Below are 21,808 nucleotides of genomic sequence, written 5' to 3'. Positions count from 1 at the left end.
TATTTTCCCATTACTTTTACGTGACAAGCAAAGCGTAACGATAAACAAACTCCGGGCAAAACAATGTTGCCGCTGCGTGCAATCGTCAACCGAGGTTGAATTTAAAGTTTTCGATACTCCCCCGAGTATAAATAAAAGAACACGATCGTTAAGACAGTTAGTATCGAACATTCTTATAGCGAATTAATATCGAACGAACGTAAGCATTACCTTGTATACACATATCGAGCAACACTAAGCGAACGACGACTAATTCTGTACTGCAAATAATTTTAAATACATTTGACTACACTAAGTATCAACTCGTCTGGTCATTAATCAACAACGCGTTTAATCGTCCTCCACATACATGTTGTATAAGCTACTATGTGTATATTTATTTATGTTTCCCATAGTACAGACGTATTCCTTATTTTATTGTAGCTGTGTAATTTCAGTAGTCTTGCATAAAGGACATCTGTTTTGTTGCAATTGTATCAGCTATTAATTGTAATACTTGAAGCGTTTGTATCTAATCGTCATGCATCTGTGGTGGCACTCGACCATGGAACTTTCCAACGGCTTCGCGACACAAAGCGCTATACCTTCAAAGCGTAAGGCCGACACGCCTAATGTACCATTGATATCCCTACAGTTCTTTCGCCGAATATTCGGAAGAATGCATACGCGGCAACCGTTGCGGACATCTAATAAACGCGTGCGTAGTGGAGATATCGAGGGGCAACAAAGAAAAGAATCCATTTGGTTTCGAATCAAAGATTCATTCTGCCCCGAGCTGCGGAGTGCGAAAGGTTAAGCGTCATAGCGAAGCAAACACAATTAGAGATACGTGATTATTGACTCTTGATAGTTAATCGTTAATCGTTAATCGTTGTTCATCGTTAATCGTTAATTGTTTTTGATCGTTCATCGTTAATCGTTAATTGTTGTTGACAGTTAATCGTTAGTCGTTAATTGTTGATCATAAATTGTTGACTGTTGATTGTTAATAATTTAATTAACTTTTTTGTTGAACATCAAGAGTATTTCTTGTGGGCACCTTCACCCACTATCCACCTCACATCGTTATTCTACATACGGAAGGCAAGATTGATATCAAGTTCGAAGGACAGACCGCAGAAGTCTGGTCTCTGCTATTACCACGAGACCTTTCGAGACCGCGCAAGGAAGTGCCGGGCCCCTTGCAACTGGACCCAGTGAAACGAGACCAGCCGTCCGTAAACGCGGCATGTGGCGATGGCTTTAGTATCCCATCGCATTTTCGTGACGGACAGGGCACCAAGGATCTCTTTTCTTGTGAACACCGGTGTCAATATAAACGTATACTCGTGCAACAAACTACGCGGATCCGCGAACAAAGATACGTACGAGCTGTTCGCGGCGAATCGAGTGGTCGAAGCAAACCGAAAACGCCTTTCGCGAGTCAAAACGCATCGTCTCTGACGCCACAATGTTAGTGTCACGACCGGCATACTTCAAATCCGATGGACTGACGATGGAGATAAAGATGTGGCGGCACTCGGCGACAATCGGCGGCAATATCGCTGAAGTGTCTAATGAACCATCAACATCCCAACGGTCCTTCCGCCGAAGGTTCTAGAAGAAAGAGCACGTGGCAACGGTCGCGGACGCCTAGCAAATGCAAATGCATGGTGGGGATGTTGAGGGATGACAAAAGAAAGTAATCGGATTCGATCGAAAGTCAAATCATAAGAGCTTCAGTCTTGGAAAGTCACGCCTAGAGTTTGGAAGTGGATTGTAAAGTGAATTGTTGTTAGAAAAAAAATAAAGTTTCTTTTTTTTATTTACACCTCAAATTTCTTTTTTTATTTTGTTATTTTACGTGACATTAGCGCATTCGGCATCGGCAACAGCGCGTGAACGACAAATGGCAGCCGCTAGGATTCGTTACAAAATCTTTGTCTCCCGTGCGATTAATTCTGTATTTAGAATAATTTTAAATATATTTGACAATATCAAGTATCAACTCGTCACGTCATTATTTAAATCATCCACCACAAATCCAAAAACAGAATAAGGAAAACAGAGAAACGAACAAATAGAAAATTAAGTTGCTAACATGTTTTTCTATAATAATATTTTAACATCAATATTGTAATACGCAATGTGTTACGCCGCCTAAAACATCTGCACGCCAGCCCGCGCGACCGGACAACAACCGACCTGCGTAACGTCACTTCGACCCTCAATAAACCTAAGGACCCACCATAACTTTCACTTCCCTGTATTGTTTCGCCATGTGTCTTCAATCCGTTTGTCTTGAAGAATTTCTAAAGCTTAAAAATATTCTCGAAACACAGTCGGTTTTTAGAGAGGTCCTTGGGTTTATTAGTCGCACTTAAAACACGGAGAAAGCGGGTATGCACCCATTAGGAAAATCCGAATAGCCCTGTAATAAAACAAGCTAGGTTTTTCTCACGCACACAGTCATCTATCCACCACGATGGTAGGAGACTCGATACTCATCCCTTCGAGCAGTAGTGCAGGTCATGACCAATCGACACCGCGCTTCGTGGCCCTCACTTTTTCTAACGAAAGTGGGAACAACGAATCCGCGTTCTTTAGGCACAGGGGCACACCCACACCGAACTTTTCTTCCGTATTAGAAAAAGAGCGACAGACAGTCTAAAAACTAACGCCTAACGCGGCAGTCTACACATAGCGCGAGAGTCGCATACTTCACGCAAATCTTTTGTCGGTTCTCGGTGTTGTCGAACACACATCTTCTCTCCTAAATATATTATAGTGCTAAGTCCATTAATACATTAATTTCCATTATAAGAGCCCTGCTCTAGCGTACATATCTATCGCATCTTCATGCGACAAGTTGTTAACTATTTATTTCTCTACGTCAGTGTAATCTAAGTGTTGGAAATATATAATTTATAATTCTGTGAATCACAGTGTTATACAAACTCAATCACCCCTATTATCTCAACGGAAATCAGGGGATCGATCAATTCGTGGTGTCGATTGTTATAATCGTAACGGGGATTTACGACCCCCGTTGACGTCTCTCCTCGCGATTACGTCTCCCCGCAATTGGTCGAAATTTACACAATGTGAAAATGAAAAAATTGGAAGCAACCGAACTACGGATGAAACTAAATCACTTCGCTGCTTGTAAAGATAACTTTTAGTGTTATAAACATAAGTCAAGTAGCAAAGAGCATAAATTGAATTTACCCAAACTCTTCTTGAAATCTGACAAAATGATTCTTTATTTTGTCAAAAAAATCTTTACGTATTTTCCATTCCCATTCGTCGCTTTTTTCAGTGGCGTGTTTATCGCTACGTCGAAACTCCGTCGGGTAGCAGTTAATTTCATTTAAAGTAGAAAACTATTCAGAAACGTGTATACGTTACACAGCAACAAACCAGTCGCCCTGTTATTACCTCGTTCTCAACAGTTCAAATTTCAGGGACAACCGACTACTTAGTATCGACCCAGTACGTCATATTTACTCGCCAAAAGAATTGTAAACGAAAATTGTAACCAGACGTGCCGTTAGTAACTACCATTTTTCGCGAAACTTCTTTTTCATTTGGCGGAAATTTAAACAAACCCCGAAACACCGTGGCGTTTTGCAACTGTCTTTAATCCTTTAAGATAAAAAAGATTGACGCAAAATTTTGACGGGATGAAATTTCACGATATATTCAGGTGAAACGATGCGAAATTAGAGCGAAGCTTATAATGGGAATATAGTTTGCTTGTCTGTTGTCATAAAATGAGATATGCAGAATATATTAAAAAATAGAGTATATGTAATACGAAACTTTATATTATTCATGTTATTATGGACAAAATATCACAATATGTTCATATATTTAAATCTCCTCCGAAAAAGATTATTGTATGTAGAACACAGTTTAACTGTATTTTGAATTCTTGTTTATCAGATCACAATTGATAAGTTGATATTAGGATGATTATCCTCATTTGAAACAATTTTGTGACTGTTACTTGTCAATATACTTTATATCTTATGTACATTTTAAATATAGTACGCAAACTCGAAGTTGCAAGGAACATTAATAAAAACTCAATATTTCAATAACGCCTTTCATGATTATAATTAAATATTTTTTCAAAATGTCGTATCAGTGTTACATCTAGCACCCCCTCCCCCACACACAAAAGTTTACCAATTTATAATATATGTACTAGTAGATTGACAAGTTACGATTTACAGGTTATATAGAATTCTATTTTATGATTTTATAATTTTTCGTTAAATACAATAATCAAATAACTTGCAAATAGTAAAATTTCATTTGTTTTATCGTCAAACTTGTGCAAGGGAACATATTAATGCTGGTAACTTTAGTGACTTGCAAAATTTCAATAGTGCAAGACAGGCCAGATATTCAATTGCAATTGGTTGCTATCCATATTTTCATCGGTCTTACAATAACCTTATGTTATCAATTATGAATTAAAAAGTTAATGAAATCACAACTCACCCAAGGCCAATGGGTATGACTTCTTTTCGAAGATCGATTGAAATCTCGAGTTTGTTGTTTGAGACATTCAGTTACCACAAGACAAAAACACCACTCCATTACAGCCGACGTAAACAAAACATGACAGATTCTTCCAATTCTCGGACAACAAACATAGGCATACATACTGTTTTAAAGTCACAGTCTGTCGTTGAACTTTCGCCAAGTAACTTGATACGCACATATACACGTCCCTCGAAATCAGTTTTCGACGAAAATACATACGTGACATGTTATGTTGCAACCGAACGTGAATTTCTCGCGGGAAATAGCCTGATATCGTTTATTTATGCGTCTCTCAAATACGAATTTTACTATACACTTCGTTTAAGACACGCCATTTTGCAAAACGATTATCGAAAGATTACTGCTTACATCGAGATCGAGAATAGATTCGCAGGAAGCTGGATGCCGCGATTTCTTCCCGCGCTTTACTTTCTTCCGAAGTTGTGATTGGTTGATTTCCTGCTGCCATATTCGGTTTCGCCGAGAATCGTGAACACGTACGCTGGAAGCAATGCGGGGTAATTATTTAATTTATTTCATAATATTATTTAACATATATCGTGAAAAGTTTTGAATATTCGGATTCTTCTGTTATCGTTTCATCGTATGTTAGCATTATCAGCTCTCGATATCGAATTGGCAAACAGAATTTTTCTCATACAAAGTAAGTCACATTAAGTATATGTATATGTATAGTCGAAGCAATGCAATTAAAAATTTTTCCATTTTAATTGCTATTATTTATCACAGACATTTTACCGAGCATTCATTTTATAAATCTTATACATACATATATATATATATATATATATATATATCGGGTTTACATTAGAATTAGGGTTAGGGGCGTGAAACGAATCTTCGTTTGGGTTACACGTTGTCGTTATGCAATGGAGAAGACATTGACTAGTGCAAATACGATTATTATAGAACCGGACAAGTAACCGCGGTAGTTAGGTGCTCGAGATACTAATGACAATGATCCTAGGTTCAATAACGAATCCGCGGTCAACGGGATGACAACAGAACGTACTCACAAAGTCTAAGTCTGAGAATAATCACTGATCGCGAAGGCGTTACTCTTGGATCGATGAGATCGCGAGCGAGAAAGCCTTTCCCGTCCCGATGATGCCACACAGGAAAACTATAACGGGGTGTGTCTAAGGATACGAGATCATCGGATTCGTCGAGAAAAGCCTTCGTTCAGAAAGTGTTGCTGCTAATTGGTTAATCTCCATATCGGTGGTTAGAAAAGGATGCTAGCCGCCCTCGAGGGAAAGTTGCTAGTGGGAGACGCCGCTCGTTGAAAAATATGTCTTCCCTATCTTCCCGTAGTTGGGACAAAGACTGTTTGTCTGTTTGAAGGACTTTAGTTAACTAAACCTTAAGATTTATAACGGGCCCTCGGGCTAGCCGAACATGTACTGCGGAGACGCATCGACATCTGGCAATCATCTTACTCGAAGAATAGGGTCTGCACGTGGCGAGCCACGGGACAGAAACCGTTGGAATGTTTACTGTCGCGTGTCGCCACAAATATTTCTTTTAAGGAGAGCTATAGAATTACTTCATACCTTTGTTAGGCAAAGCGTTCATCCCGTGACCGCGGCTACGTTCGGCGACTGACTGTCGCCTCGAACCCAAGCTCATTATCACAATTCTCGAATAATTACAATCGGGTTGAATAACTACAATTGTTCAATTACAGCTATAGTAGACTCTAGGTTACAATGTTGCGGGATTATCCAAAATTCCAAAGGCTCCGGTGTTCTTTCATCTCCGACACGGCCATCCTGACTATCACACGTCCTCGTGTGTAACTAAAATATCGTATTTCTTACATTAGATTCGATACAACTGACATTATTTGCGATTTAACTAAATGTCCAAGTAAGTCAAGGGTCCAGTGCAATAACAAAGTTTCGTTCGGAGGTTTGACAACAGAAAAATAAAAGAGAATAGGAATTTGTAATGTTATAATTTGTATTCAAAGTGTTAGGTGCGTTCTGTGAGTCGCCAGCCAGACCGTAATGACACAACAGATCATTTTCGATTTCGTACACCGGTGAACCTCAGTTTGTTGGATCATATTGCCACGTTGGGTGCATTACACCCAGAAAGCACGTAAGCCCACTCAACGGGTTACAACAAAAACACATCAACCCTCTCAACGGGTTACAACAAAAACACATCAACCCACTCAACGGGTTACAACAAAAACACATCAACCCACTCAACGGGTTACAACAAAAACACATCAACCCACTCAACGGGTTACAACAAAAACACATCAACCCACTCAACGGGTTACAACAAAAACACATCAACCCACTCAACGGGTTACAACAAAAACACATCAACCCACTCAACGGGTTACAACAAAAGCACATAAAACCACTCGGTGTATTACTATGACCACAACGCAGTGTTAATGATCCTCTGAGGTCAGTGTACTTGCATCGTTATTATCACCGCCGTTGTCATCACCGCAGACGTCTAACTCAGCAGGGACGCAACCTTCTGGCATTTTTCTCAGTCTGTCGTGTCTGTCCTTATATGATCGTTTGCCGTCTAAGGTTTTTAGGGTATATCTATCTCCTTCCAAAATCTCGGCTATTACGAATGGACCCCTGAATTTCGGATCTAACTTCGTCTGGTTTCTTTCCTCGTTTTTACGTAACACGAAATCGCCAAGGTTGAACCTAACTATTTTAGCTTTGTTTTTGTCGAACCTATCCTTATCGTATTTGGCGCAGTGATACATCGAGCATTTTCGACGATCGCATTTGCGTCTAAGTTAGTTTCGCTTAGTAAGGAGTTATCCCGGTGATCGTGGATTCGTTTGAACTCAAACATTGCTAATAGTATTATTTAATTTAATTATTCGTAGATCGTATTATTCATTAGGCTTAGTGTTTGTTAGACTTATTATTAGTTGTACTTATTATTTGTTAAGCTTAGTGATAGACCTGTATATATGTCTAAATAAAATCTCGGCTTTGTGAAACGATGGCTAGTCCACACGAAGAGTCGTCGCGCGCCCAAAATTCGAATCGTGACCCGACATATATATATATATATATATATATATATATATATATATATATATATATATATATATATATATATATATATATATATATATATATATATATATATATACAAGATATATATACAAGAAAGAAGATACAAGAAAGAAGATACAAGAAAGAAGGAATATTATATTAGCGGCATTTTTGTAGCCATTATATAGGGTTTCGATCGCATAATTAATCAGTATCAACTTACCAGTCTTTAACGGAAGGACAAAAAGAAGAGCAGACGACACACAGACCGCAATCATGATCATTTTCAAGTAGAATCTCAAACTGCCGTACATCTTAGAAAACTTCGTTAGTCGTAAGGGATCAAAGGATGATGTCCGCGCTAGGGAAAATAGATGAGAAGCGGCTATTTCAACAACCACCGTGTAGGTACTGCACTAGCCAGAAGTATCTGCGACAGAAATCAGAATACACTCGTTTTCGCATGGTTGGATCAATTTCGCGTGGGACTAACCTGATTGAACCTAACGCGGGATAATTGCTCAACTCACGACTTTAACCAGCCCGCTTGATTCTCTGTAAATGCTTGAAATTGACGCTTGGATTCTTTCCAGATTAACTAGCTTTGCCCCTCCCTCCCTTTATCTATTTTCTTAGATCGACTTAGACTGCCACAATATATTATCTTTCTTCTTTTCTTTCCTTTTCTTTCCTTTTGATCTTTTAAAGCCCTAAATCGCTGGCTATTTTGTATACTATATATTTTGTACACTCAATTACTCTGTAAGTCATAAGTACATATGTTTTACAACGTTATTTGTCATATTTCAGTTAAACCCCAGAAAAGCCAGAAATATATTTTCAGCATGTTTTAACGCGCCCCTGGCAAAGATCTCAAAAACGAGTTGCGGCACAATTTAAAGCGACAAATAGCATCGCGTGTCTCGTTGTGGTAACACACGGTTCGCCAGTTTTTTTTTTTTTTTTTTTTTTTTTTTTTTTTTTTTTTTTTTTTTTTTTTTTTTTTTTTTTTGATATCGGTGACTGCCATATTCTCTTGAGTTTCCAAATCGTAAAGAATCTTTCCCCAGGGATTGGTCAACTGTGTATGTCCCCATGCGACGTAACTTGCTTAAGGAACACGAGCCGGTGATATGCAGGCAACGTATAATTGATTATCATTCGCTCTGAAACGCTGAAGTAATGACCAGTGCAGTGGTCCAGTGGTCATATTGAATGCCGCTGGATATATCAGCATTTGGCAACCTAACCCAGAGAAGCAGGAAATATGAAGCTACCGAATACCAATTAACTTCGTAGTTGCACGGTTCACATTCCATCATTTCTGAATATGCGAGGACAGTCCTCTTATTGTGCTTTTAATTCTTTTATTTGTTTCATTTTCAGCAAATATACTGGTTTTTTTAAATTAAGCTTCTGTTTATACAGAGTTACAGATTATATTAATTTTATATAGAATATATTTAAGAAAGATATTTAATTTTTTGCTAGTTAAGTATTGATCGATTAAGTTACTGTACCTTTGTTCCGATAAATGCGTGCCATTTCCTCGAATCTAATATCATAGCAAATGCCAATACCTATTTTGCAGCCCTTCACATCGAACGTCGTTAGGGAGTTACCAGGACTGAGTGAATCACTCTCTCGAAAAGTAATCTTATTAGGAATGTCGATGTCGAATAGATGTACCTAATAACATAAAAATGTAGTCGCTAATTCTATTGCTGCAACTTTTGTAATTTAATATCAAAGTTACCAACTCCTAAACTTTAATTATTTTTTATTTAATAACTGACAGCGTTTTTATCACTTTCTTTTATTAAAAAATCTTATCATTTAATAATGTTTAAAAAGGAGAAAAAATAAGTATAATAATATTTTAAGTATTTGAAAAATTTATACAACACAAACACATTACAACAAAAATGGGCGTTTCCCGTATCATAACGTATTTTATAAACCGTAAATTATAGAATTGGTTATAGTATACGTATGTACATATGTATATTCCTAAATTATTCCTAGATAGAGTCACTTTCTTCGCCCCAATATTTTCAAATTCAAAGCCATAAAGGAATATATTACTTACCTTTCGGTGTTTTGCTATCAAAGTTCCATCGGGACCCCAAATAGTACAGGTATTGTACAATTTATCGCCCTCTATTTCAGGCATCGTACCACCAACTACATAGATGTTGTTTTCTTTAGCTGCGTTCGATGAAGCAACGCTCGTTTCACCATCAGGAATACTCTCGGCGTATTTTGGAAAGTACTCTGCGTTGCAATATTTCAATTAATGAAATGTCTTTTGTTCCAACCATAAATTAAATTGAAATGTTTGTCAGTTTTTTATTTTTTAAATTATTAAAATAACTAAGTTTTATATTTCGACTTAATTAAATATGCAATTACTTAGCTAATAGTATATATAATAAATTGTTTCTACAGGTTCAAAATGAAAAATGAATATTTAGAAATATTTAATTACGACAATGCTATTTGTGTTAGCATCAGTGGCTTGTTACTCAACGACTTTGCTAGTACTTTTTGAAACATAAAGTTAGTTTTCAATTAACACTTATACTAGAGGCGGAATTATAAATGCAAAATAATTGATAATACTAATTTATAAGTACCTAATTATTAGTATCTTCAAAAATATATTTATACAAAAATCACGATAATCATGAAAATGGGGAAATCCTATATTCTCGAATCAATTCACAATTTATCTTGTATATTAATTAGATTCCGCGCTCATCAGTACGTACTCACTGGCGAGATCGAGAAAATGTATCGGCAATTCCTCGTACGACCAGAGGATCGGAAATATCAAAGGATATTATGGCGCAGCGCGAGTGGAGAAACAGAAACATATGAGCTTAACACCGTAATACTCTTATCATAGAAATAGAAGCAGTCCTCAATTCCCGCCCGCTAACTCCTATCTCCACCGATCCAAATGATCTCCTAGCCCTCACTCCCGGACATTTCCTCATTGGCGATTCATTAATGTGCTTACGTGATCGAGATTTCAGAGACATTCCATCGAACCGACTCTCCAAATGGCAGCATATCCAACAGCTTAAACAACATTTTTGGAACCGCTGGCATAAGGAGTATTTGAACGAGCTAACCAACCGCAATAAATGGAGCAAGGGTGGACACAGCATCCAAAAGGGCACAATCGTCATCCTCAGAGAGGACAACGTTCCCTCCATGCATTGGCCTCTGGGCCGAGTTCATCCAGGCGCCGATGGTGTTGTCACGTAAAATAACAAAATAAAAAAGGAATTTGAGGTAAAAAATAAAAAAAAGAAAACTTTATTTTTTTTCTAACATCAATACACTTTACAATCTACTTCCGAACTCTGGGCGTGACTTTTTAAGACTGACTCTTATGATTTTACTTTCGATCGGATCCGATTACTTTCTTTTGTCATCCCTCAACATCCCCACCGTCCATGCATTTGCTAGGCGTCCGCGACCGTTGCCACGTGCTCTTTCTTCTAGAACCTTCGGTGGAAGGACCGTTGGGATGTTGATGGTTCATTAGGCACTTCAGCGATATACATTGTCGCCGAGTGCTTTATCTCTATCGTCAGTCCGTCGGATTTGAAGTATGCCGGTCGTGACAGTGTCATCCGGACAGCTACAGTTCAGACGGCAAAAAGCATTTTGGATCGGGGCGTCAAAAGGCTTGTCCCACTGCCAATTCAACCCGATCTCGAGAAACCCGAACAACTAGCCACCGAGACGAAATAAGATGGGAACTTCAACCACACCTCGCTAGTTTGATCGGTACCCTCTCAACGGGGGGAGAATGTTACGCCATGCGGCTTACCATAGGTCATATTCTTAACTATCGATCGCGGCACTATAATGTCGCAGACGGACCGTCGCGTCTGCCCGGCAAACAAACATTGTAGTGGCAAGCGCATGATTCATTAAGCAGGGCGACTTCCAGAAACGTCGACTCGTGGTCGTTATTTTACCTCGCGTAAAAGAATGTGGCGTGATCCGAACGTAGTGGGGGTCGCCTTCCAGAAAAAACGAAAAAAATCGAAAGGCGTTCAGAACTTTTCGAGAAGTCGAACCGTCAACACAGGTGGTATGTCGCGCATTACTTATCAACCAAAACGCAGTTACATTTTTTTTGTTCCATTTATATCTTTCTAGTTAATAAGTTGTTGAAATAAACATTAATTTATTTGTGTTAATTCTGTGGAATTTCATTGAACTACTGAACTGATCAGTTCGTGGCGTCGATTATTTAATCGTAACGGGAAATTACAACTCTCGTTGACGTGCTATCTCGCGATCGCGTCTCTCCGCGAACGGTCGAAACAAAATGATTCACTAAAAACTGTCCTGAATTCCTAAGAACTTATTTACCGCAAAACTGACAAAGTGTTTATTTAAAAAATGAGGTTGAAGGTAGTCCTTTTCTTTCATTTCATTCATTTTCATTTTCTTTCTTAAGTATGGCTAACACAATATCTAATCAATTAAAATTTTATATTTTCACGTGAAAAGTTTCTTTAGATAATTATTATCAACATGATGACTAACTCTTACGGATTAATACGTGTCTGTAGGGCAATCCGGTGGACTCGATCGGCTTTTTACTTCGAAAGTTGAGTAATCGGTGTCGCTTTCTTACGCATCTTTGAACTGTATAAATGTTTTAAAATTGTTTGATCCAGAATGTACCACACCGGACAATCAAGAAGGCAGGTGCCTTGACTACAGAAAATGTAAACCTCTGCAAGAAATATGGCAGATACAGTACCGTACAGCCACCGATTTTTATAGACGATCAGTGTGCAGATACCAGGGCAATGTTACGATCGTTTGCTGTCCGAACGATCCAAACAAAGAGAAGAGAGAAATTTTAATAAAAACTGTGTATAAGTATAAGGCTTTGCGACCACCATACTGAGGTTTTAGCAACGTCTCTCATACCAGGGTGGTCGATGGTAAACCAGCTGAACTTGGTACGTTTTATGTCTTTCTTTCCGATTAATAATAAGCCATTTACTGCAAAGAATGAACTTTAAAGGCATTAAACAGCACATCAATGTACATTTCAATTAGACTAAATAATAATGCTATGATTTTATCGGTAGTAACTTTACTTATTAACTTGAATTATTTCTTTCTTTTACTTCATGTTAGGAAGAGTATCTTTTTGCTTGAAATAAAAAATTGATATAGGAGTAATAATATGGATAGAGATCAAAAACTGTTAGGGCAGAAATTACACGTTTGAACTTTATAGTTCAGTATAGTTCAAATAGAAATTATATAGAATTATTTAATAATTTGTATTCCACTGGAATAAAAATTTAATTTCTGTCTTTATCAAATCTCTGTTTCAGAGTATTTGTACGTATGTACTTATCGTCTGCTGTATGATCGAATTTCGAATAGGTAATAATCGTTGTTACTCGTTATGTGAGAAAAAATTATGTATATTCACAACTATGACTATTGCATTTTAGGCGCTTGGCCATGAATCGCTGCATTAGGTTTTCGTAATCCCCGAAACCCAGACAAACCACTATGGAAGTGCGGAGGTTCCCTGATATCGGCTAGGCATGTTTTGACCGCAGCACATTGTGCACATATGGATGGAATAGAAAACATACACAATCATAATATTGCCATTCTTAGATTGGTGGAGGAGGTGCCATTTTCGAGTAAGTCCTCAAATATATATATATATATATATATATGCTATTGAGTATTACTGAAGTATCATATCCTGAAATTTCTTACTGTACACATATATTGTGTCATAAAGCGTGTATAATTCTTTCTCATACTTTTGGTCATTAGTTTCCTGCATTTTCATTTATTTTTTTATTTTTCAGGGTACGTATATCCCATTTGTACGAAAGAGCCCCTACGAAAGAGCAACTTCGTCGGCTATAACCCCCTTGTTGCTGGATCGGGAGCATTAAGATATAGTAAGTGATATCAATTTTATAATAAAATTAAATAGTTCCAGTCTTAAATATCTTTCTTATTTTCTTCGTAGGACGACCACGACGTAATGCATTAATGGAAGTACAAATGCCAGTGATTAAGAACGCCGAATGCAAAATAGCTTATTCCAAATTTCCTAATGCACCTGATATCACTGATGGTATAATATGCGCCGAACATGCTCAGGGTGGAGAGGATTCTTGTACGGTAATTAAGTTACAGAGTTACTACAAACTATACGGTATCTGAAGACACGTCGATTCGAATTAACATCAAATCGACGTCTTAAACATTAAAAATAATAGATAAACACAATTTAATAGTTTTGCCCACTTCTCACACCTCGTTATGGTATTTAATCTAATTTCCTCTAATCTTAGTTTTGCTCAAAATACATATAACATGTACGTTATAAATTGGAGTATTTCAATACACAAATCAATAGAAGATTATTACTGTATATAAGTATAATTTCAATACAATTCGATCGATATATTTCAGTATCTTTGATTAAAAATTTAACGATCCTTTCAGGCTGACCGCGGCGGATCACTGCTGATACAACATGAATTAACCTCGTATTTAATAGGTATTGTGTCTTATGCTTATAAGTGCGGCACAGCTGGGTATCCCAGCGTTTACACTAGGGTCACATCGTACCTTGACTTCATTCTCCAAGCGATGCAATAATATGATATTACTGTTCCATAAATATCATTGTGTAAAAAACGTAAAGTTGGATTTTCTTATTGTGGAGATAAGAAACAGCTCAAATTTACATTGTTTTGTACGTTACAAATTATAGGCTTAAAATGTACGAAATGTAACTTTGAAACGACACTAATTTTTTACGCACGATAAACCTCCACAACTTAGGTATGTAAAGATGATAAACGTATATTAATTCTATTAATTTGGTAATAATAAACCAACTTTCTGAGAAGTTCTGTAAATTTCGTTTCTTTTGTATCAAGAGAATAATGGAATATTCCACTTAGATCGTATACTTCTTGTATGTACGTACAAAATTTTCCGGCTAATCTAAAACACTTCATAAGATAGAGAGCTTCTGGAAATTCGGACACAGAGAGTGCATAAAATACAAGATAAGTCTCGTGTCTTTCAAAATTATTTTTTATTCGCTAAAAACGTCCTGTGTACTCATGCAATCACATGCAACCTCGAAACTTCACTTATTTTTTATCACTTTCCAATTCAATACACAGTTTCAGCATTTTTGACTATATGTAAGAGAAATTTCCATTCAGCCAAAGGTGTACTTACAGATTATAGATTCCTATACGACTCTCAGTAAAAATTTATCCGCACTCCAGATAGTTAAAACTTCTGTCGACCGTATTGATCCATCTGCACTCTTCGTATGACGTCAATATCTGTTCAGTGCTGCTGCGCAGGTTTCTTTGTGTTACGTCAATTCGTTTGTGACCGTTGCGCGAGTAATGGCGCTTTGCAATGGTGATTTGCAGGAAAACAGTGCAGGATGCTGTGATTCGTTTCTTGTGGTCGGAGGTTATGTTTGATGCCTATATTTATCAAAGATTTAATGCACATTATGGAGAAAGTGTTTTGTCACGAAGTGTGTTTGAATGGGCACAAAAGTTCAAAGAAGATCGCACAAGTGTTATGAAAAAACAGCTGGACGCCCGTCCACATCCACGATGACAACATTGAACGTGCTCATGAACTTATGCTCTATGGAATAGACGAGTGACAGTGGATAATGTGGCAAATCATTTGCAAATCAGCCACGGCTCTGCTTATGCAATAGTACACGACAGATTTGGATTTTAAAAAGTTTGTGCGAGATGGATGCCGAAAAAGCTGATGAAAAGGTGAAGACGACGATGCATTCGTGGTTCGCAGCTCAGCCCAAAACATTTTTTAATGAGAAAATATAAAGGTCCTTCGGCAAATGGACAAAGTGTATACAGAAATCGAGTGATTATGTCAAAAAATGATGTATGTCTTTTTTGACAATTGCTTAAAATAAATTCTACACCGACAGAGCGGGTAACTTTTTACTCACCCTCGTAAGACACTTAAATTTCCAATCTATTATGATGAATAAAAGAGCTTATACTATTAAATCTAATTGTATTTTGTTGCATGAGAGTACACGTGTATGTGATGTACATTACCTTTATATCCCCTTGAACGCTTCAATATTGCGCATATATACTATATTTTGTACAGCTTCTATAAAATTTCGTATGTTTGTTTAGGCTGTTAATCTAGAGGCTGGAGTACAAAGAAGTGGCACAATGATGTGGGCTGATGACATTTATAATTATCAAGGAATCACCCCTACATTCGCTCAGGTATATATCGTTGACTATAATGTATTTAACATATATGATTGTTAGAATATTAATAATTAATTTTTAATTCTATCAGAATTTTAATGAAACTGTCCCTTGGGAAGGAAGAACTGATACCTTGATATCACGGTTTGTACATCCTATATATACGACAAATTTTAGAACATTATATAACGAAGAACCAGATCGTCGTGGCCATGTGATGTGAATAAAAGGACTTGAATTTGATGATATTTTTATAATGTTAGATAACATAACTAAGTATCTTCACAGTAAGATAGGATGACATGGTTTACATGATCTTAATGTTGTTCACTCGAGTGATGATATTATAAGGAAAAGCGTAATATCACAGGTAGGATGATTCATAATTTAGAACTACTAACTCATGTATGTATTAAAAATTAAAGAAATATATTAAATTTTATAGGATATTTATGTTTAGTAACCAGTAATTCAGAGATTGGTATTCATGGTTACTATAACGAGGCTGTAGAAACGCACCCTTTCTTCTTTGCAAATGGCCCTGTATTTATGTCTAAGCCGAAACTGGAACCTCTGAATAATTTAGATTTATTCTTGTTATTTTCTAAAATACTTATCTACAGTATACCATAAGGAATGATACCGTATCGCACCTAATCAAGTGCCTTAAGAAACATCAACAGGATATCACAGTAATCCCTTATCGACTGATATGTAAGTAAAAGTTATCTGTCATTGTTATACACAATTATGTGTTAGTGTTATACACAGTTATTTATCATTTTCTATTAATTCAGTTGTAGCCACTACAATATCTATGACACTGGTAGTAATTATAAGAACAATAATGATGTTCTATAAGAGGAAATGATGATTAGGAACAAAAACTTACAGGTAAGTCAAAGTATATGTTATTTGCCATTTGAAAAGAAAGTTACTAACTTGGAATTTTTTGATAAATAATAATTGTGCAAAATATATTGGATTTCAAATTTGTCAAAAATTGAAATTTAAGAAGCATTGTAATAATATAACATTAATATTTTGATTTTTCAGGAGATATCATGCGGTGGATGGATAATATGTAAAAAATATTAAGCAGTATATGAATTTTCATATTGCGTAGAGATAACAAAATGAATTTTAAAAAATGTCGACATGGTAATAAGAAATAGCATCATGACAAAGAATATATAAACACAGTTTCATTTTTTATAAATAAAAATTTGTTGTTCCAGATTTTGAAATATAGTGAAACGTTTAATTAGTATCTTAATATCTTTAAATAATTATTATTTTAGAATCAATTGTAATTGTATCATACGTACTTTTGAATTCGTGCAAGAACATATGTTATTTTGAAGTAGTTATTATTAGGAAATTGTTAGACGCGAACAGTATGCGAAAAGTTAGTATGTAGTGTAATAATTATCAATCAAAGCACAAGAATTAAATTCTTTAGGAAAAAATTTCCGGAATTTCTTATTTACATGATTATAAAGAAATCCATAACAAAAAGGAGCTGCTTTCTAATACTTCTCTTCCTTGTAATGCCTACGTTAACAATAACGAGGTTCGACTTTTTGTTTTTAGAGGGATACTGGAAAATTTGAAAGTACAGTACCATTGGGAAGAAAATCACGATATTGAAAACGATATTTGCAAGTAAATTTCCAAAAAATCTGTTTTCAAATCTTCGCTTTCTATTTCACATTAAAAGAAAGGGAGGGCTGCCTTCTTTTTCTGCAAGACAAAACAAACATTCTGAATCTCGTATCAATGAATGATGTCAATAAGTTATTTTTCTTTTCAGATTGAACAATATTCCAGATTTATTCATAATTTCATACTACGCGAAGAATAGACTTTCATAGGTATATAAAGGAAATATTAAGTATAGGAAAACTCTTTTTCGTTGTAGGTGACATATGCTTCACGGTTGAACACATGTATTTTTGAACACATATAAATGAAAAAGTACTCTTATGGAGAAAAAGAATTGATACCTTCGATTGACATTAGATAATGTATATAAACTTATGAACAATCACTATCACTATCAGTTTGTATTTTAGGTGCACACGCAGATTTGTTGGAGTTCTTATAAAATGTACTTCCTGTACGAACGTTTTATTCTTCCAAATTTTACGATACTATGTCTCATATGATAACTATATGGATTAAACGTAATATAAATGATCCGAAAATAGACTCGAACGACATTAATTGTCTTTCTATTTATACCAATATCGAAAATACAAGTAAAGCTGGAGCAATAGTATGCAAGAATGGACTATTTATTATTTTAAACCAAATCATAGCATATTCAGAATGCACAGTATTATCATGAAACGACGAGTTTTATGTTAATTCCGACCGATTACAATACCTTTCTTTCGTTTACAAGGAACGACGAGACTGGCAGTTGCGTGATTTCCAATGCAAAAGCCGCGATATCTGCACGATAACCTAACCTCAACCGATTTTGTTGTACTATTCTTACGTGGACTTCGTTTGTACCACTTTCGTAACAAAAATAGAATACGTAGAACACAGCATTCCGTTATGCGATATTGTCGATTCCTAACATCCGAAAAATCAGAGATAATTTTTTCCCTACAGTTGTACATTTGTGTGAAAAATTACGAACGTAAAGTTGTTTGGTGCATGCACAGTCCTCCCCTCCGCTGCATTTGCGTGGACATGCTAGAAAGATTCACTTTTCCACGGTGAAACTGTATGTATTATAATTTCATTTTTACAAAGGTCGAACATCCTACTATGCATAAATTTAATATTAATATAAGCAGGTTTCGTGTTAAGTATTACATCTGACGTATAAGCACACGTGTGTACGAGCCTTGGTTTTAAATGTCTTATAGTAGACACCGAAAAGATTATTCAGTTGGATATCTGACTCAACATCAATATTTTACTAGGAGATAACATGTTAAGAACACGTTGGTGGATGGCATGGGAGATGATGAATGAAGACATACTTCTGTGAGATACATAAAATAGTAGTCAGAACGTATTTTGGCGCTTGGGGACAGCAACAGCTTTTTTTTTGTTTTTATTTATTTGTTGAAATTACAATCAATTCTCGCGTTGAGAATTTTCAGTAATTTTTCCGGCGTGGCGCAGTGACATGGCTGTTTATTTACAATAAGTTAATACTTATTATAGATAGGTATAATTTATAAGTATTATAAGTAAGTGCATATGCTTAATTTGGATAATTAAATGAATCTAACGTTTAGGTCTAGCGAGTAGTGCCTCTTCAGCCTGCGAATCTGGTCCGTCGTATCGAGTAGTCCAGTGATTAGGGGGTTTCGGTGTTTCTTGACTCTTTTGCTATATCTGTCGCTATATTTTGCTATTTCCTCTTTGACTGTAGGTATCTTGAGGTCGCGATGGATGGTTTCGTTGGTAACATACCAAGGTGCGTCTATTAAGGCTCTTAGCGCTTTCGATTGGAATCGTTGTAGTATTTCGATGTTGGAGTTACTTGGACAGCAACAGCTGGTGATACTGTCATACACCTCCATTTATAAACTTTCGAAAATCGATGTGACCTTCAAACTTTAGTGTATTCTGTTTCACAGCACAAAATGTTTCCGAAACGTAAGTTTATTGTTACAATAAACTTGACTAGTGGCTCTGAAATACTATCCTTGAAAAAACAATGGGGAAATTGGAGCAAAAAAAAAGAAGGAAATAAACAAAGACCTTGTTGGTTCGTAAAAATAAAATATGCTACAGGAAAAATTTTTTCCAACGGATTGAGATGCGACAAGCTTTAAAAGCTATGACGCGAATCGAGCGTTTGTCTACAAGAGCGCATTTTCGGTGGATATATATGTCGGAATGACATTGGGGATAGGGTTGTCGGTGTTTGAGGAGTCTTCATTGAAGGTAGCCATCGTTGCGGTGTAACGAAGATACGATTTATTGACACAGGTATGAATAACACAGGTTTTGACAATCTACCACGGCGGTGAGACGTCCGCGACACTAGTGACAGTGGTCTCCGGTTCAATAACGAATCCGCGGCCAACGGGATGACAGATGGGCGTTCTCGCTGAATCTAAGTCTGACTCGTAAAAATAATTGCTGAGCGTAAAGACGTTACTCTTTGGTCGACGGGAGTGCGTAAAAGAATGCCCGTCCCGTCCCGACGATGTCACAGAGGAAAACTATAATGGGGTGTGTCTAAGGACACGAGATCATCGGATTCGTCGAGGAAAGCCTTCGTTTAGGAAGTAAGGGAAATTGACGTTGCTGCTAATTGGTCAATCTCCATATCGGTGGTTAGAAAAAGATGTTAGCCGCCCTCGAGGGAAAGTTGCTAGCGGGAGACGCCGCTCGTTGAAAAATATGTCTCCCCTATCTTCCCGTAGTTGGGACAAAGACTGTTTGTCTGTTTGAAGGACTTTAGTTAACTAAACCTTAAGATTTATAACGGGCCCTCCAGCTAGCCGAACATGTACTGCGGAGACGCATCGACATCTGGCAATCATCTTACTCGAAGAATAGGGTCTGCGTGTGGCGAGCCACGGGACAGAAACCGTTGGAATGTTTACTGTCGCGTGTCGCCACGAATATTTCTTTTAAGGAGAGCTATAGAATTACTCCATACCTTTGTTAGGCAAAGCGTTTATCCCTTGACCGCGGCTACGTTGGGCGACAGACTGTCACCTCGAGCCAAAGCTCACCGTCACTAATCTAGAACAATTACAATCGGATTGAATAACTACAATTGTTCAATTACAGCTATAGTAGACTCTAGGTTAGAATGTTGCGGGATTATCTAAAATTCCAAAGGCTCCGGTGTTCTTTCATCTCCGACATATAATTATATAATGACTCATTGAAAACCAGCTTTCATTTTTTGTTGATAGTATGGTAAGAAAATGTGAAGTTCGAACGCTTGTAACGATTGCCTGAGTTGCGTCATCCTTGGTTTTAGGAAAAGATAGGGAAGTCACTGAAGGGTGTCGCGGCTTCGATGTCTTTCGTAGCTGCGACGCGGAGGCCTCTCGGTTGTTCTTTGAACAATCGTCAACGTGGACGAACGTCAAAGCGAAACCACGCGAATTCGGCATTTCCGATAATACGGAACTCTGTAAACGCGACTGCGTTGAATTCGTTCGATTAATTCCTAGCAGTATCTATAAACAGTGAACTTAAGGCCCCATACACAACTGCATACGCTAGGTTGTAAGAAATAATAGCTATATAAGTATGTAGCGGCGCATGAGTTAGAGAACGATGCAAATCGAGAGCGACTCATATTATTGTTTTGCCTCGTGACACTTACACAGTCTTGACGTACATGTAACGTCAACAAATATCTCCAACAGACTCAGGAAACCTGAACAGCCTTGCACACGACACCGACTCCCAAAACAAAGGAATATGAATTCGGCACATAGGCATAAGATAAACGAACATCTAGAAGGGCTGTGTCTTGATCGAGTCTTTCAGTCTTTCGGTAACGGTCAAATCGCACACTTGTAATCCTATTATAAAATAAAGGTACCTCGAACTCTGGTTCAAGAACCCAACATTTTTTTATTATTATTTTCCCATTATTTTTACGTGACATTTTGGCGATCCTGCCAGGATCCATTCGCTTCAGTGTAAACGAAGTTACGATTTCGGTCTACGGACATTATTGAAGATCGAAGGATTCGAACTACTTGTGTTATGAACTTTGCTGTCAATAATTTACCACGGTGGACCAAATTAACGGGGCCACTGTCAGCATAGAACAAATCAACAGAACGAGTTTGACACTCAAACGCATTTGAACGCGCCACAGAGGAAAACACCGCAAGGGAACCTCATTCTACGAACTTACGTATCAAGGTGAGAAAAGTCGGAATTCTTTTA

General features: G+C 37.0%; 2 protein-coding genes and 2 long non-coding RNA genes across 14 annotated transcripts in view; 2 read left to right on the top strand and 2 right to left on the bottom strand.

The window, feature by feature from the left end:
• Positions 1 to 13,928, top strand: part of LOC126875803 (venom serine protease Bi-VSP-like) — a 163,932-nt gene extending 150,004 nt beyond the window's left edge. For 2 of the 3 annotated variants that reach the window (XM_050638721.1, XM_050638713.1), the window contains 3 exons: positions 12,777 to 13,300; positions 13,475 to 13,570; positions 13,642 to 13,928. In XM_050638721.1, coding sequence (XP_050494678.1) covers positions 13,228 to 13,300; positions 13,475 to 13,570; positions 13,642 to 13,838 — 366 coding nt within the window. In that variant the 5' untranslated portion in view covers positions 12,777 to 13,227 and the 3' untranslated portion in view covers positions 13,839 to 13,928. Of the gene's footprint in view, positions 1 to 12,413; positions 12,596 to 12,776; positions 13,301 to 13,474; positions 13,571 to 13,641 lie in introns of all 3 variants that reach the window. The other variant, XM_050638720.1, reaches the window with a different exon arrangement.
• LOC126875835 (uncharacterized) overlaps positions 1 to 21,808 on the bottom strand; it is a 148,009-nt gene that overhangs the window by 108,864 nt on the left and 17,337 nt on the right. For 2 of the 8 annotated variants that reach the window (XR_007693708.1, XR_007693709.1), the window contains exons 1-2: positions 6,862 to 6,918; positions 6,108 to 6,697 (exon numbers count right to left, since the gene is read on the bottom strand). The exons of 3 other annotated variants lie outside the window; for them this stretch is intronic. This is a non-coding gene — a long non-coding RNA (uncharacterized LOC126875835). Of the gene's footprint in view, positions 1 to 6,107; positions 6,698 to 6,861; positions 6,919 to 21,808 lie in introns of those variants that run through there. 3 more of the 8 variants (XR_007693715.1, XR_007693718.1, XR_007693713.1) reach the window with 2 other exon arrangements.
• Positions 7,948 to 14,989, bottom strand: LOC126875802 (omega-amidase NIT2-A-like). 2 transcript variants are annotated; one of them, XM_050638711.1, is made up of 4 exons: positions 14,874 to 14,989; positions 9,688 to 9,872; positions 9,119 to 9,287; positions 7,948 to 8,028 (listed from the first exon to the last, which is right to left on the bottom strand). In XM_050638711.1, exons 2-4 carry the CDS (start codon positions 9,769 to 9,771, stop codon positions 8,015 to 8,017), a joined length of 267 nt encoding a protein of 88 aa, XP_050494668.1. In that variant the 5' UTR covers positions 9,772 to 9,872; positions 14,874 to 14,989; the 3' UTR covers positions 7,948 to 8,014. The 2 variants fall into 2 exon arrangements, with proteins under 2 accessions (XP_050494668.1, XP_050494667.1); XM_050638710.1 differs by lacking the exon at positions 7,948 to 8,028 and adding an exon at positions 8,523 to 8,843 and having other exon boundaries at positions 14,874 to 14,988.
• LOC126875833 (uncharacterized) lies at positions 15,508 to 16,253 on the top strand. Its single transcript, XR_007693705.1, has 3 exons — positions 15,508 to 15,620; positions 15,833 to 15,928; positions 16,005 to 16,253. It is a non-coding gene; the product is annotated as an uncharacterized LOC126875833 (long non-coding RNA).

The sequence above is a fragment of the Bombus huntii genome, unplaced genomic scaffold (genome assembly GCF_024542735.1).
Source record: "Bombus huntii isolate Logan2020A unplaced genomic scaffold, iyBomHunt1.1 ctg00000058.1, whole genome shotgun sequence".
Classification (NCBI taxonomy): domain Eukaryota; kingdom Metazoa; phylum Arthropoda; class Insecta; order Hymenoptera; family Apidae; genus Bombus; species Bombus huntii.
Note: the sequence above shows the minus strand (reverse complement) of the source record. Positions and strands in the feature narration are given on the sequence as shown.

What these genes read in the sequence shown, in the direction of transcription:
- LOC126875802 (XM_050638710.1), bottom strand. Translation starts at nt 9,771, where the DNA reads ATGCCTGAAATAGAGGGCGATAAATTGTACAATACCTGTACTATTTGG. An exon ending in TGATAGCAAAACACCGAAAG is followed by an intron (nt 9,288 to 9,687) that starts GTAAGTAATATA and finishes TTATGTTATTAG; the next exon opens with GTACATCTATTCGACATCGA. An exon ending in ACGCATTTATCGGAACAAAG is followed by an intron (nt 8,844 to 9,118) that starts GTACAGTAACTT and finishes TCTCTGGGTTAG; the next exon opens with GTTGCCAAATGCTGATATAT.